The sequence below is a fragment of the Heterodontus francisci genome, chromosome 27, assembly GCF_036365525.1.
Source record: "Heterodontus francisci isolate sHetFra1 chromosome 27, sHetFra1.hap1, whole genome shotgun sequence".
Classification (NCBI taxonomy): domain Eukaryota; kingdom Metazoa; phylum Chordata; class Chondrichthyes; order Heterodontiformes; family Heterodontidae; genus Heterodontus; species Heterodontus francisci.
Window position 1 is genome coordinate 48041937 of NC_090397.1, and position 17105 is coordinate 48059041.

The window sequence follows — 17105 nt, forward strand, 5'->3', positions numbered from 1 at the left end:
GCTGCACTATTCATTCACTCAGCACTGAGAATACCGTTCTCAGTAGGCACTGCCTGGTACAGAAGCGGGCAATCTCCATATGGTGTATGTACAATATTATGTCAGCTCACAAACCAGAGGGTCAGGGAGTGTGAGGAGTTGAGAAGTTTAACACAGAGGTGTTGATGCAGAGATATTGTACATTTCTTTGATTCGTGTCTCAGACATTATCTCAACCAGCCTGAGCTTCTAAATTTGACACACGCGAGGATTCCAAACCACTAATTACTCCAGGACCTTGCTCTCAGACCCTGCATTTAAAGAAAATTTCATATAAATTGTACAAAACCAGAATCCAGCAAGTTCCAACACCACTGGAATATTTTACAGCAAGGAATCTTTATTGCAGGAGTGAGAATTTTGATAATTCCTCTTTAACACAGAGCATCACGCACAATTTATAAATTAAATTGGGATCAGGAGAGTAGCAAGAGCCCATTAAACTGCACACGAGGCAATGTACCGTCTCACCAGGAATCAGCACGGAAAACTGCAATGGGCTGACTCAGGGAGTGGATGCAGGGTGAAATATGGTCAGAATGAGGAGTGAGGAACTTGCAAGTCCAGTCAGATTTAAGCTAAAATCTGTGATCAGGACACAACAGAACCAGATGAATTTCCTGGTAAGTTACTGACACCTGGTGGAAGAACTGCAACACTGCAGCACCTTCCCTCACTCGCCCATCAACACTATCTGCAGTTCTGGGTCCAGACCACTAAAGATTTAGGTAGAGTTTGATGTCACACTGGTGACTTACTGATTCACACTGATTCAATGGGGGCCAGGCAGAGAAGGACAATGGCATAACACCGGAAAACATAAACTGGCAGACAATGGTATGATCCTGTGTCAGGAAGGGAGACCCTCAGGCCCCCTCAAGTTACAGAAAGCAACCGGTTCACCAACCCAAAGCACTGAACAAGCTCCCGACTCCAGAATTACTAAACCATTACACATGTTCACAACCTGATCATCTGCTGATTGTTAAAGTGAAGCTTGGGCACTAAAAGCCCGATAACACAAGGCCTACCTGCAGGATAATCTGTGGACCGCACAAGTGAAATCAACTGGTCAACAAGTTAAATCCTTCAATTAAATATATGACTAAGTGTTCATAAATGGAGATACAGAGGTAATAAAGTTATACAAAGCATTGATTAGCCCACAGTTCCAAACTGTATGCAGTTTTGGATCTCCATTATGTAAAAGACATGAAAGCCACAGAGTGCAGAGTGTAGATTCATCATTATGATTCCAAGAATGGAAAGTATAGTTTTGAGGAGATACTGGGACTGTTCCCACTGGAGCACAGAAGGCTCAGAGGAGATTTAATAAAGGTTTTTACAATAACCACTCTGCTTCTGCCTCCCACATTTAGATCCCAGGTCACGTGGCAGGCAGGTATGATAAGCAGTCTGGCAACAAAGCCCCTCTCATTCCCAAATGAGAGTAGCAGAAATGTGAGGGAGAGTTAGATAAAATAGAAAAATATAAATCAGTAAAAAAACTCTGGTGATTACTTCCTTCTGCGAATGTTCTCCAGCGAATGTTCCTCAGCAGAAGGCCGCACTTTGCCCTCTGACCGTCGAAATTCCTTCCTCCTACCATCAGCATCTGCCTCCTCACCACCATTCACATTCTTCCCCTCCGGTCTCCTCCAACCCGGCTTCAATCTACTCCCTTTGGCTCTATGGTTTGTCAGGACCTTGAGCAGGCTGATGAGCAACACGGCAGCATACAGGCCCCAGATCACCTGCTCCCCAGTGTAGGGCTCCACCTGCTCACGGGTCAGTTTCAGGATGGATGGCAAGACATTCTTCACAGCCCGTTTCGGAGGCACCTTGTCCTGTGAGAGGAACAACAGTTAGTGACAGAACGTGGGGCAAGTGCGGCATGGACAGACAGCCAGATGCAGCATGGGACAGGTACTGCGTGGACCAGACTCAAGAGGGAGATTTACTCTGTATCTAACTTGTGCTGTACCTGCCCTGGGAGTGTTTGAAAGGACAGTGTAGAGGGAGCTTTACTCTGTATCTAAGCTCCACAAACACGACTGCCCCGCTAGACCCAACATTTCAGCCTGCTCTTGCCCCACGGATCTTATTTCTTCCTGTCTCAACTATATTTTTTCTCCCATTGTCCAGTCTCTGCTATTGCCCTCCACAACTTTTTAAACAGTTTCCTGGCCCTGTCTCCTTTACAACATGGACGTCCAGTTCCTCTAGACTTCCTCCATCCCCCACCACCCTCACGATGCTGCCAGGAACCTTTGGGCCCTCTGCTTGTTCTGTGAACGAAGACCCAGCCAGTCACCATCCACTGCCACCTTCTTCCACCTAGCTGAACTGGTTACTACATTGAACAACTTCACCTTTGACCCCAGTTCTTTCCTCCAAATAAGAGGTGTCACTATGGGAACCCATGTAGATCCAGGCTAGTCCTGTTTCTTTCATGGGCGATCAATATCCACCATAAGACAACTGATTCCCACAGCTACCTTGATTAGGCTTCCTCCCAAAACGCTTCTTGTAGGTACTCTACTCTCCCAGTTTCTCCACCTCTATCGTATCTGTTCTGACAATGCCAAGTTTTACATTATTGCTTCCGATATATCTTTCCTTTTCATTAAACGAGGACTCCCTTCCACAGTGGATGACCGGGCTCTCAGTCCCATTTCCTGTACTTCTGCTCTCTGCCCTTCACTTTCCATCCAGAATGATGATCAGGACCCATTGTCCTCAACTTCCAGTGTAGAGGGAATATTACTTTGTATGCAACCCGTGCAGTTTCTGCCCTGGGAGAGTTTGATGGAACAGTGTTGATAGGTCAACCAGACCTTGCTCTGCAGACCTCACCTTGAAGCCATATTCGCGCAGCAGTGATTCCAAGTTGGGGTCTCCTAAAGTCACCGATGGAAAGAATTCACCCACATGTTGCCGAGTCCACCAATCACTGAGTGAGCTGTGGGAAGGAGGGGTGAAGAAAGAGAGGAAGGAGAAGGGGAGGGGGAGAGGGAAAGGTGAGGAGGGGAGATGTGAGAGGTGTCAAGGGATGAGAAGGAATGAGTGTGTAAGTGGGTGAAAGGAGAAGTGGGCAGAGCGAGGGAGAGTGATGATGGGGGTGAGGAGGATGAGGGGGAAGGGGGCAAGGTGAGAGAGGAGAGAAGGGCAGGGGAGAGAGGGGTGGGAGAGAGGGGCGAGGTGAGAGGGGCGAGAGGAGGAGGGACGGGAGGGCGAGAGGAGGAGGGACGGGAGGGCGAGAGGAGGAGGGACGGGAGGGCGAGAGGAGGAGGGACGGGAGGGCGAGAGGAGGAGGGACGGGAGGGCGAGAGGAGGAGGGACGGGAGGGCGAGAGGAGGAGGGACGGGAGGGCGAGAGGAGGAGGGACGGGAGGGCGAGAGGAGGAGGGACGGGAGGGCGAGAGGAGGAGGGACGGGAGGGCGAGAGGAGGAGGGACGGGAGGGCGAGAGGAGGAGGGACGGGAGGGCGAGAGGAGGAGGGACGGGAGGGCGAGAGGAGGAGGGACGGGAGGGCGAGAGGAGGAGGGACGGGAGGGCGAGAGGAGGAGGGACGGGAGGGCGAGAGGAGGAGGGACGGGAGGGCGAGAGGAAGAGGGACGGGAGGGCGAGAGGAAGAGGGACGGGAGGGGGAGGCGGGAGGGACGGGAGGGGGAGGCGGGAGGGACGGGAGGGGGAGGCGGGAGGGACGGGAGGGGGAGGCGGGAGGGACGGGAGGGGGAGGCGGGAGGGACGGGAGGGGGAGGCGGGAGGGACGGGAGGGGGAGGCGGGAGGGACGAGAGGGGGAGGCGGGAGGGACGAGAGGGGGAGGCGGGAGGGACGAGAGGGGGAGGCGGGAGGGACGAGAGGGGGAGGCGGGAGGGACGAGAGGGGGAGGCGGGAGGGACGAGAGGGGGAGGCGGGAGGGACGAGAGGGGGAGGCGGGAGGGACGAGAGGGGGAGGCGGGAGGGACGAGAGGGGGAGGCGGGAGGGACGAGAGGGGGAGGCGGGAGGGACGAGAGGGGGAGGCGGGAGGGACGAGAGGGGGAGGCGGGAGGGACGAGAGGGGGAGGCGGGAGGGACGAGAGGGGGAGGCGGGAGGGACGAGAGGGGGAGGCGGGAGGGACGAGAGGGGGAGGCGGGAGGGACGAGAGGGGGAGGCGGGAGGGACGAGAGGGGGAGGCGGGAGGGACGAGAGGGGGAGGCGGGAGGGACGAGAGGGGGAGGCGGGAGGGACGAGAGGGGGAGGCGGGAGGGACGAGAGGGGGAGGCGGGAGGGACGAGAGGGGGAGGCGGGAGGGACGAGAGGGGGAGGCGGGAGGGACGAGAGGGGGAGGCGGGAGGGACGAGAGGGGGAGGCGGGAGGGACGAGAGGGGGAGGCGGGAGGGACGAGAGGGGGAGGCGGGAGGGACGAGAGGGGGAGGCGGGAGGGACGAGAGGGGGAGGCGGGAGGGACGAGAGGGGGAGGCGGGAGGGACGAGAGGGGGAGGCGGGAGGGACGAGAGGGGGAGGCGGGAGGGACGAGAGGGGGAGGCGGGAGGGACGAGAGGGGGAGGCGGGAGGGACGAGAGGGGGAGGCGGGAGGGACGAGAGGGGGAGGCGGGAGGGACGAGAGGGGGAGGCGGGAGGGACGAGAGGGGGAGGCGGGAGGGACGAGAGGGGGAGGCGGGAGGGACGAGAGGGGGAGGCGGAAGGGACGAGAGGGGGAGGCGGAAGGGACGAGAGGGGGAGGCGGAAGGGACGAGAGGGGGAGGCGGAAGGGACGAGAGGGGGAGGCGGAAGGGACGAGAGGGGGAGGCGGAAGGGACGAGAGGGGGAGGCGGAAGGGACGAGAGGGGGAGGCGGAAGGGACGAGAGGGGGAGGCGGAAGGGACGAGAGGGGGAGGCGGAAGGGACGAGAGGGGGAGGCGGAAGGGACGAGAGGGGGAGGCGGAAGGGACGAGAGGGGGAGGCGGAAGGGACGAGAGGGGGAGGCGGAAGGGACGAGAGGGGGAGGCGGAAGGGACGAGAGGGGGAGGCGGAAGGGACGAGAGGGGGAGGCGGAAGGGACGAGAGGGGGAGGCGGAAGGGACGAGAGGGGGAGGCGGAAGGGACGAGAGGGGGAGGTGGGGGGTGAGAGAGGGAGGTGGGAGGGGCGAGAGGGGGAGGTAGGAGGGGAGACATTAATGAGGAGATGCACAGCACGGAGACAGGCCATAAGGCCCAACCAGTCCACGTTGGCGTTTACCCTCCATGTGAACAAATAGCCCCAATCATATTTATCCACTCTTTTCTCACATCCCTTCATTCACCTATCAATCCTGAATTGACGACACAGTTTCTACCTCAACCACTAATCCTGGGAATGGATGCACAGCCTCGCGACCCTCTGTGTGAAGAGGTTTCTTCTCCCCTCTGTTCTAAATCTCTGTCATTTAAAACTTGTATGTATGCCTCCTCATTCCAGCCCCTCAGGTTGCTTCAACCCACCCTGTTTCATCTTTTCATTATTTTATACATTTCTCTAATATTGCTTGGTAATCTGCGTTTAAATGAGAAAAGATCCAATTTTTCAAGTCTTCTTTTGTATTTGTATTTCCTCGTACTAGGCAGCATCCTGTTGAATTTGTGCTGTACCCGCTCTAAAGCTTCAACGTCCTTCCTATAGTGCGGAGCCCAATTCTGCACATTGTTCAACTGAAGTCTGAATGTGTTATGTTGGCTTATCATCGTCTCTCGGCTTTTGGATTCTTTACCAATAATAAAAATCAAAAATCCCATTAGCTTTTTGTTTTAAAGCATTATCAACCTGAGTAGCTGCCTTTAATGTCCTGTGAACCTGTTCCCCAAATCCCTCTGACCCCTACCCCCGACACCCACACCGAACCCCACAACAAACTCAGTTTCCCCCATCACTCTCTGAGCCCATTCCCATTCATTGACATTCAGCCCCTCTCCATATGATAGTACATTACGTGTAACAGATGAGTGCTTTCTACTCACGGTGCTCCAACAAATCAATCAGAAATTTAAAACAATGCCACTGGTCAAAAGCCAATAATACCATTGGCCAATGAGATTGCTGGGAAGTAGCACTTAAGAACAGCTTCACATCCACTGGCTGCCAACACTCAAGGACATGTACTAACCACAGCTGTCTGAAATCCCACAGGACCTGGTGTGACAGCAGCTCCGACCATCAGACCATTTAAATACCAGGCACATAAAGCGACCTCTCCGAGGAGATGGGAATAGATGGGATCACCACTAACATCTTGCATCGTCAGACACTGGATCAACGCCAGTCCCATTCTCACTCCAGGTTATAATGGTAGTCAGTCTCCACTTAGCAACACTGTGCCCACACTGACTCTGTGCTAGGGAATCTACAGTAACCAACTGTGCTCAAATACAAAGACAGCATATCGAGCAGATTGAGAGATGGGCGGATGGTGGCATAGTGGCAATGTCACTGAACTAGTAATCCAGAGATGCTGCCAGACCCGCTGAGTATTTCCAGCATTTCCTGTTTTTATTTCAGATTTCCAACATCTGCAGTATTTTGCTTTTATTATAGTAATCCAGAGGCCTAGGTTAATGCCCTGGGGACACAGGTTCAAATCCCACCACGGTAGCTGGTGGAATTTAAATTCAATTAATTAATAAATTCAAATAATTAATAAAAGAAAATCTGGAATTGAAAGCTAGCCCCAGTAAGGAGCCATGAAACTATCATCGATTGTTGTAAAAACCTATCTTGTTTACTAATGTCCTTCAGGGAAGGAAATCTGCCATCCTTACCTGGTCTGGCCTACATATGACTCCACACCCACAGCAACATGGTTGAATATTAACTGTCCTCTGAAATGGCCTTGCAAGCCAGTCAGTTGTCAAGGGTAATTAGGGATGGGCAGCAAATGCTGGCCTTGTCAGCGACTCCCACATCCCAGGAAAGAATAAAGAAAAAACACTTCAAGCGACTGCATACGGGAAATGGACCAACTTATACTCCACTCCCCAAGCAGTAATTATCCATTCCACTTATGGTTTATACCCTGGTTCAAGTGGATGATCCTACCATCTCAGTTTGTCCACCACTCATGACGGTGCTCTCCTCCCCCACACCCCCCCACTCAAACATACAAATTAGGAGCAGGTGTAGGCCACTTGGCGCCTCAAGCCTGCTCCACCATTCAATAAGATCATGACTGATCTGATTGTAACCTTGACTCCAACAATCTCGCCTACCCTGATAACCCTCCGCCTTAAAAATATTTAAAAACTCTGCTTCCACTGCCTTTTGAGGAAGAGAGTTCCAAAGACTCACGACACTCAGAAAAAAAAATTCTCCTCATCTCTGTCTTAAATGGGCCACTCCTTATTTTTAAACAGTGACCCCTCGTTCTAGATTCTTCCACAAGGGGAAACATCCTTTCCACATCCACCCTGTCAAGACCCCTCAGGATCTTGTATGTTTCAATCAAGTCATCTCTTACTCTCCCAAACTCCAGCGGAAAGAAGTCGAGCCTGTCCGACCTTTCCTCATAACACAACCCGCCCATTCCAGGTATTTGTCCAGTAAACCTTCTCTGAACTGCTTCCAACGCATTTACATCCTTCCTTAAATAAGGAGACCGCTACTCCACACAGTACTTCAGATGTGGTCTCCCCAATGCCCTGAAGCATAACCTCCTGACTTTTGTTCCGAAGAAGGGTCACTGACCCGAAACGTTAACTCTGCTTCTCTCTCTACAAATGCTGCCAGACCTGCTGAGTATTTCCAGCATTTCTTGTTTTTATTTCAGAATTCCAGCATCCGCAGTATTTTGCTTTTACTCCTGACTTTTGTATTCAATTCCACTCACAATAAACGATAACATTCTAATAGCTTTCCTAATTACTTGCTGTACCTGCATACTAATCTTTTGCGATTCATGCACTAGGATACCAAGATCCCTCCGCATCCCACAGCTCCATTTAGATAATATGCTTCTTTTTTTATTCTTCCTGCCAAAATGGACAATTTCATATTTTCCCACATTATACTCCATTTGCCAGCTCTTTGCCCACTGTCAGGCAAATCCCACCTGGCAAGACTGAGGTTCACATTATTTCACCACATGAACGTTAAAACTTTAAAAAATGCAATCTCTGACTGGAAGGACATTTGCATAGTACCAGACAATGTGGAAACAAAGGGAGCCAGTCCCTGTTTCTCCAATACACAGAAGTGGTCAAACCAGTTCTAGTCACATGTCTATCTGGCTGGAGCTTTTGGATTTGAACTTGCAACAAAGGATGTTGAAGAGACTGTTCCATATAAGGAACTAGTCACATGACTAACCTGCTGAGCACCCGGAGAGCTTTTTGAATTTTAAACTCCCCCCCCAAAAAAGGGATCATTAGAGGAAGCCATGTGCTCATGGAGGAAACACCTCTCCTGGAACTGAAGCAAGAATTACAGCGTCTCCGGTCTGCCTGTTCATCTCTTCCCACAGAACTGACTCTTGTGAAAACACATGAAGCTAAAAGAGAGAAAGATTTCCTACGTGAACAAGGTTTAAGACTAATACTGGGCCCCAACGACCTGCAAAACTATATCTTCAATCAAGGACTACAGCAAGCTCGAGAAACAGTAACAAGATATTGCCTCAAACTGTTCTACTTATCTTTTCTTCTGTTCTTTTCTATTCCTATCTGCATGTTTATATTGTGTTCATGCTAGCGTGAGCGCATTGTATATCCGTAGGCGTGAATCATATTAGAGTTTAAGTTTTAAGGTTTTAATAAATTCCCTCTTTCTGCTTTAAACCAAAGAAAGCCTGTTTGTGCTCAGTTATTTGCCTGATAATTGGGTACTGTGAACAAGGATTCACACAAAGGGGAGCTCAAAACTGTGAAAAAAAAACCCTGTTACAATAAGACCAGGTAAAGACAGAAGACCCCTAGACATTGCTCACCTAGTCGTAACACCACGCACTTAACCTATCTATAGCCCTTTGTGGTCTCCTTATGTCCTCTTCACAATTTACTTTCCTACCAATCTTAGCATCAGCAGCAAATTTAGCAACCATACCTTTGGTCCCTTCATCCAAGTAATTTATATAAATTATAAAAGGTTGAGACCCCAGCACTGATCCCTGCGGCACACCACTCTTTACATCATGCCAATCAGAAAATGACCCATTTATGCCTACTCTCTGTTTCCTGTTAGCTAGCCAATCTTCCATCCATGCCAATGTTGCCCCCTACACCATGAGCTTTTATTTTCTGCAATAACCTTTGATGTGGCACCTTATCAAATGCTTTCTGGAAATCTATGTCCAGTACATCCACCGGTTCCCCTTTATCCACAGCATATGTGATTTCTTCAAAGAACTCCAATAAATTGATTAAACATTATTTCCCTTTCACAAAACCACGTTGACACTGCCTGATTACCTTGAATTTTTCCAAGTGCCCTGCTATAGCGTCTTTAATAAAAGCTTCTAACATTTTTCCTTTTACATATGTTACGCTAACTGGCCTGTAATTCCCTGCTTTCTGTCTCCCTCCCTTTTTGAATAAAGGAGTTACATTTACTATTTTCCAATGTAATGGAACCTTCCCTGTATCTAGGGAATTTTGGAAAATTATAACCAATGCATCAACTATCTCGCTAGCCACTTCTTTTAGGGCCCTAGGATGAAGTCCATCAGGACCCGGGGACATGTCAGCTCGCAACTCCAACAATTTGCTCAGTACCACTTCCCTGCTGATTGTAATTTTCTTGAGTTCCTCCCTCCCTTCCATTTCCTGATTTACAGCTATTTCTGGGATGTTACTTGTCTCCTCTATAGTGACGACCAATGCAAAATACCTGTTCAATTCATCTGCTATCTCCTTATTTTCCCTTATTAATTCCCCAGACTCACTTTCTATAGGACCAGCTCTCACTTTGTTAATTCTTTTTTAAGTATCTATAGAAACTCTTACTATCTGCTTTTATATCTCTAGCTAGCTTTCTCTCATACTCCAATTTTCCATCCTTATCAATCTCGTAGTCACTGTTTTTTTTTATATTATCACCCTCTATAAAAACAAAGGTGACCGCGGTGACTGCAACAACTACCGTGGAATCTCCCGGCTCAGCATAGTGGGGAAAGTCTTTGCTTGAGTCGCTCTGAACAGGCTCCAGAAGCTGGCCGAGCGCATTTACCCTGAGGCACAGTGTAGCTTTCGTGCAGAGAGATCGACCGTTGACATGCTGTTCTCCCTTCGTCAGATACAGGAGAAATGCTGTGAACAACAGATGCCCCTCTACATTGCTTTCATTGATCTCACCAAAGCCTGACCTCGTCAGTAGATGTGGTCTTTTCAGGCTACTAGAAAAGATTGGATGCCCACCAAAGCTACTAAGTATCATCATCTCATTCCATGACAATATGAAAGGCACAATTCAACATGGTGGCTCCTCATCAGAGCCCTTTCCTATCCTGAGTGGTGTGAAACAGGGCTGTGTTCTCGCACCCACACTTTTTGGGATTTTCTTCTCCCTGCTGCTTTCACATGCGTTCAAGTCCTCTGAAGAAGGAATTTTCCTCCACACAAGATCAGGGGGCAGGTTGTTCAACCTTGCCCGTCTAAGAGCGAAGTCCAAAGTACGGAAAGTCCTCATCAGGGAACTCCTCTTTGCTGACGATGCTGCTTTAACATCTCACACTGAAGAGTGCCTGCAGAGTCTCATCGACAGGTTTGCGGCTGCCTGCAATGAATTTGGCCTAACCATCAGCCTCAAGAAAACGAACGTCATGGGGCAGGACATCAGAAATGCTCCATCCATCAATATTAGCGACCACGCTCTGGAAGTGGTTCAAGAGTTCACCTACCTAGGCTCAACTATCACCAGTAACCTGTCTCTAGATGCAGAAATCAACAAGCGCATGGGTAAGGCTTCCACTACTATGTCCAGACTGGCCAAGAGAGTGTGGGAAAATGGCACACTGACACGGAACACAAAAGTCCGAGTGTATCAGGCCTGTGTCCTCAGTACCTTGCTCTATGGCAGCGAGGCCTGGACAACGTATGCCAGCTAAGAGCGACGTCTCAATTCATTCCATCTTCGCTGCCTCCGGAGAATACTTGGCATCAGGTGGCAGGACCGTATCTCCAACACAGAAGTCCTCAAAGCGGCCAACATCCCCAGCTTGTACACACTCCTGAGTCAGTGGCGCTTGAGATGGCTTGGCCATGTGAGCCGCATGGAAGATGGCAGGATCCCCAAAGACACATTGTACAGCGAGCTCGCCACTGGTATCAGACCCACCGGCCGTCCATGTCTCCGCTATAAAGACGTCTGCAAACGCGACATGAAATCCTGTGACATTGATCACAAGTCGTGGGAGTCAGTTGCCAGCGTTCGCCAGAGCTGGCGGGCAGCCATAAAGACAGGGCTAAAATGTGGCGAGTCGAAGAGACTTAGTAGTTGGCAGGAAAAAAGACAGAGGCGCAAGGGAAGAGCCAACTGTGCAACAGCCCCGACAAACAAATTTCTCTGCAGCACCTGTGGAAGAGCCTGTCACTCTAGAATTGGCCTTTATAGCCACTCCAGGCGCTGCTTCACAAACCACTGACCACGTCCAGGCGCGTATCCATTGTCTCTCGAGATAAGGAAGCCCAAAAGAAGAAAAAAGAATATCCAATCTTCTGACCTGCCACCTATCTTTGCGCAATTATATGCTTTTTCTTTTAATTTGATACTATCTTTAACTTTTTTAGTTAACTACAGATGGCGAGTCCTCCCCCTGGAATATTTCTTTCTCGTTGAAACGTACCTATTCTGTGTATTCTGAAATATCCCCTTAAAAGGTCTGTCACTGCATCTCTATTGACCTATCCCTTAACCTAATTTGCCAGTTCACTTTAGCTAGCTCTGCTTTCATGCCCTCATAATTGCCCTTATTTAAGTTTAAAATACTAGTCTTGGACCCATTCTTCTCTCCCTCAAACTGAATGTAAAATTCAATATTATGATCGCTACCGCCGAGGGGCACCTTCGTTATGCGGTCATTAATTAATCCTACCTCGTTGCACAATACCAGGTCTAGTAAAGCCTGCTCTCTGGTTGGCTCCAGAAGAGCTGTTCTAAGAAACTATCCCAAAAACACAAGGTCCAGGACTACATGCTGAGGGATGCACTAAGGCTTGGGGCATCTGCCGCAAAGGCTCAATGGGGAAAGGCCACAGTGTAACATCCTCCCACCATAGTGAACCGAAGGACTGGGATCTGTGTAAAACCCCTCGGGCTGTATGCACCAAAATCTCTTTTTTACTATGTAATGCCAATGTACATTGCATTTAGAATGGAATGACAAGAACTGAGAGGCATTTCATGTTTTTCTGTATCGAAGAAATCTGATCTCGTACTTACCGAAATGTGAAATTTGAACTGTTTTGTAATGTATTTTTGCAAATTTTTATGAATAAAGTATATTTTTGGAAATAAAGGAACTATCCCGAAAACAATCCATAAACTTCACATCCAGGCTACCTTTGCCCATCTGATTTTTCCAGTCTATATGTAGGTTAAAATCCACCATGATTATCGCCATACCTTTCTGACAATCTCCCATTATGTCTTCCTTTATACTCCGCCCTACCGTGTGGTTACTGTTAGGGGGCCTGTACACCACTCGCACGAGTGACTTCTTGCCTTTATCATTTCTCATCTCTACCCAAACCGCTTCTACATCCTGGTTTTCTGAACTTAGGTCATCCCTCTCTAATATGCTAATACTATTGTTAATTAACAGAGCCACCTCTCCACCTTTTTCTAGCTTCCTGTCTTTCCTAAATGTCATGTACCCTTCAATATTCAGGTCCCAATATATGTCATCCTGCAGCCATGTCTCTGTAATAGCTTTCAGATCATACTTATTTATTTCTATTTGCGCTATCAATTCATCCGTTTTGTTTCAAATGCTACGTGCATTCAGATACGGAGCCTTTAGTTTTGGCCTTTTATTATTTTTGTAGTGTCTAGCCTTGACTGCTGATTTACTCTTAGATTTGTACTCTTGCCCTTCCGGTCACGGTCTATTTATCATTTCCCATATTAATATCGTTCTCTCTTGCCTTGTCTCTACTCTTTGATTTACCACATCTTCCCAAATTTGATCCCTTGCCCCCACTATTTAGTTTAAAACCCCTAGTTATGTGGCTCGGTAGAACACCAGCCCCAGTACAGTTCAGGTGTAGACCATCCCAACGGTATAGCCCCCACTTTCCCCAGTATTAGTGCCAGTGTTCCTCGAACTGGAACCCACTGCACCAAAGACTACTGCACCAGTCTTTGAGCCACACATTCATTTCTCTAATCTTATTTGCCCTATGCCAATTTGCATGTGGCTCAGGTAATAATCCAGAAATTATTACCTTTGAGGTTCTGCTTCTTAATTTGGTGGCTAGCTCTGCACACTGACTATGCAGAACCTCCTTCCTTGTCCTGCCTATGTTATTGCTACCTACATGGACCCAGACGATTGGATCCTCCCCGTCCCACTGCAAGTTCCTCTTCAGCCCTGAGCAGATATCCCGAATCCTGGCACTGGGCAGGCAACACAGCCTTCTGGACTCTCGCTCTTTGTTGCACTCCTGGGACCATGCTCTGCTTCTCTCTTTCCCACACCCCAGCCCTCGGGACCACATGTGCTCCTCCCTGCGGGATACTCTCTCTCGCCCCAGCACTGCACTCTGTCTCTCTCCCCCTCTCCTCAGAATTGTGCTCTCAACCCCCCATCCCCTCCCGGGAGCATTTCCACTCTTGCCCTGACACGGCACTCTCTTTCTCTCCCCCCCTCCCAAAGGCATTGTGAACTCTCTTCTCCCTCTCTCTATGCTCTCCCTCCCTGGGAACTGTATGCTGCACTATCCCAGTCACTCACCTGTCGGTCCCGTACATGGTATACCAGTACTTATAAAGCTGGGCTCGGATATAAGTTGGAGGCTTGGTGCTGAAGGCATATTTGGTCTCGTCCACTTGCACCAAGCGAATGACTGAAAATAGAAACAAATGCGAAAACAAAGAGGTGACGACAGGCTGTATATGCGCAACTTTAACACCCTGTGATACTGCAACCGACATGGTGCAATGAGAGATAATGGAAGCAGTGCAGTGCAACAGCGAGGGATATCGCAGCAGCAGAGTAAGAGAGAGAGATACTTCAGCAGCACAGACTAACAGCGAAAGATTCCACAGCAGCACAGAGTAACAGTGAGAGATACTTCAGCAGCACAGAGTAACAGTGAGGGATACTTCAGCAGCACAGAGTAACAGTGAGATTCCACAGCAGCACAGAGTAACAGTGAGATTCCACAGCAGCACAGAGTAACAGTGAGATTCCACAACAGCAGAGTAACAGAGATACCACAGCTGCACAGAGTAACAGTGAGAGATACTTCAGCAGCAGAGTAACAGTGAGAGATACTTCAGCAGCACAGAGTAACAGTGAGAGATACTTCAGCAGCACAGAGTAACAGTGAGATTCCACAGCAGCACAGAGTAACAGAGATACCACAGCAGCACAGAGTAACAGTGAGAGATACTTCAGCAGCACAGAGTAACAGTGAGAGATACTTCAGCAGCACAGAGTAACAGTGAGAGATACTCCAGCAGCACAGAGTAACAGCGACAGATTCCACAGCAGCACAGAGTAACAGTGAGATACCACAGCAGCACAGAGTAACAGTGAGATTCTACAGAAGCACAGAGTAACAGTGAGATTCCACAGCTGTACAGAATAACAGTGATACTTCAGCAGCACAGAGTAACAGTGAGAGATACTTCAGCAGCACAGAGTAACAGCGAGAGATTCTACAGCAGCAGAGTAGCAGTGAGATACCACAGCAGCACAGAGTAACAGTGTGATTCCACAGCAGCACAGAGTAACAGTGAGATTCCACAGCTGTACAGAGTAACAGTGAGATTCCACAGCTGTACAGAATAACAGTGATACTTCAGCAGCACAGAGTAACAGTGAGAGATACTTCAGCAGCACAGAGTAAGAGAGATACCACAGCAGCACCAAGTAACGGTGACAGATTCCACAGCAGCACAGAGTAACAGTGAGATTCCACAGCAGCACAGAGTAACAGTGAGATTCCACAGCTGTACAGAATAACAGTGATACTTCAGCAGCACAGAGTAACAGTGAGAGATACTTCAGCAGCACAGAGTAACAGTGAGATTCCACAGCAGCACAGAGTAACAGTGAGATTCCACAGCTGTACAGAGTAACAGTGAGATTCCACAGCAGCACAGAGTAACAGAGAGATACCACAGCAGCACCAAGTAACGGTGACAGATTCCACAGCAGCACAGAGTAACAGTGAGATTCCACAGCAGCACAGAGTAACAGTGAGATTCCACAGCTGTACAGAATAACAGTGATACTTCAGCAGCACAGAGTAACAGTGAGAGATACTTCAGCAGCACAGAGTAACAGTGAGATTCCACAGCAGCACAGAGTAACAGTGAGATTCCACAGCTGTACAGAGTAACAGTGAGATTCCACAGCTGTACAGAGTAACAGTGAGATTCCACAGCTGTACAGAATAACAGTGATACTTCAGCAGCACAGAGTAACAGAGAGATACTTCAGCAGCACAGAGTAAGAGAGATACCACAGCAGCACCAAGTAACGGTGACAGATTCCACAGCAGCACAGAGTAACAGAGAGATACCACAGTTGTACAGAGTAACAGTGAGAGATACTTCAGCTGTACAGAGTAACAGTGAGAGATACTTCAGCAGCACAGAGTAACAGTGAGAGATACTTCAGCAGCACAGAGTAACAGCGAGAGATTCCACAGCAGCACCGAGTAACAGTGAGAGATACCGTGAGCAGAACAGCGCTGTGTAACAGAGTGTGAGGTTCTCTGCACTCACCGTCTGTCTTTCCCTGGAGGAGCCGATGGATGAAGCTGGTGAACCAGGGGCTGTGCCTGTGGTCACCAAGGGAGGCAAACCACATCTGCCAATCGAGCCTGGGCTGGTGTGGGGCCACCAGAGAAGGGGCCAAGCTGAGGTTCCCTGGCTTGTGCATGAATTCAATTTCCTGAGAAAAGGAAAGGACTTGGAATATGGGATCAGACAGAAGAGAAGGAGCAGTGTACAGGGTACAAGGGGCTGTACCCCACTCACATGGCATGGATTTTGGGGGTGGGGGGGGAATCAGCCCACACACGTCAAGAATTGGGGGGTCAGTAGCCCACTCACCTGGCAAGGATCAAGGAGGGGCCTGTTCCCCACTCACAGGCAGAGGATTGAGGGTGGGCTCTACCCCACACAGGGCGAGGATTGAGGATGGGCTGTACCCACACACAGGGCAAGGACTGAGGGGGGCTGTACCCCAATCACAGGGCAAAGATTGAGGGGGGCTGTACCCCAATCACAGGGCAAAGATTGAGGGGGGCTGTACCCCAATCACAGGACAAAGATAGAGGGGGGCTGTACCCCACTCACAGAGCGAGGATTGAGGGGAGCTGTACCTCAATCACAGGGCAAGGATTGAGGGGGCTATACCCCACACACAGGGCAAGGATTGAGGGGAGCTGTACCTCAATCACAGGGCAAGGATTGAGGGGGCTGCACCCCACACACAGGGCAAGGATTGAGGGGGGCTGTACCTCAATCACAGGGCAAGGATTGAGGGGGGCTGTACCTCAATCACAGGGCAAGGATAGAGGGGGGCTGTACCTCAATCACAGCGCAAGGATTGAGGGGGGCTGTACCCCTCACAGGGTGAGGATTGAGGGGGGCTGCACCCCACTCACAGGGTGAGGATTGAGGGGGGCTGTACCCCAATCACAGTGCAAGGATCGAGGGGGGATTACCCCACTCGGGAAGGTTTAGGGGGGCTGTACCCCACACACAGGGCGAGGATTGAAGGAGGTTGTACCTCACATATAGGGCGAGGATTGAGGGGCGAGGTGCTGAGTCACAGTACAACTTTGTAATGACTCTCCCACTAAAGCGAAATCTGCCCCCTCACACTTTTCCCACCCCCTCCTTCGCCGCTGTGCACAAATCCTACCGTCCATCTCCGGCCA

At 49.7% G+C, this 17105-nt stretch overlaps 1 protein-coding gene across 1 annotated transcript; it reads right to left on the bottom strand.

The window, feature by feature from the left end:
* Window positions 1-357: 357 nt before the first annotated feature.
* lmf2a (lipase maturation factor 2a) lies at window positions 358-17099 on the bottom strand. Its single transcript, XM_068059307.1, has 5 exons — window positions 17090-17099; window positions 15943-16111; window positions 13940-14051; window positions 2896-3001; window positions 358-1886 (listed from the first exon to the last, which is right to left on the bottom strand). The coding sequence occupies exons 2-5, from the start codon at window positions 16097-16099 to the stop codon at window positions 1557-1559; spliced, it is 705 nt and encodes a 234-aa protein (XP_067915408.1). The 5' UTR covers window positions 16100-16111; window positions 17090-17099; the 3' UTR covers window positions 358-1556.
* Between the last annotated feature and the right edge of the window lie 6 nt (window positions 17100-17105).

Coding starts and splice junctions, on each gene's coding strand:
- lmf2a (XM_068059307.1), bottom strand. CDS start 16,099: ATGCACAAGCCAGGGAACCTCAGCTTGGCCCCTTCTCTGGTGGCCCCA. Junction 14,052..15,942: donor CCTCCAGGGAAAGACAGACG/GTGAGTGCAGAG, acceptor TTCTATTTTCAG/TCATTCGCTTGGTGCAAGTG. Junction 3,002..13,939: donor ACCATGTACGGGACCGACAG/GTGAGTGACTGG, acceptor TCCTTCCCACAG/CTCACTCAGTGATTGGTGGA.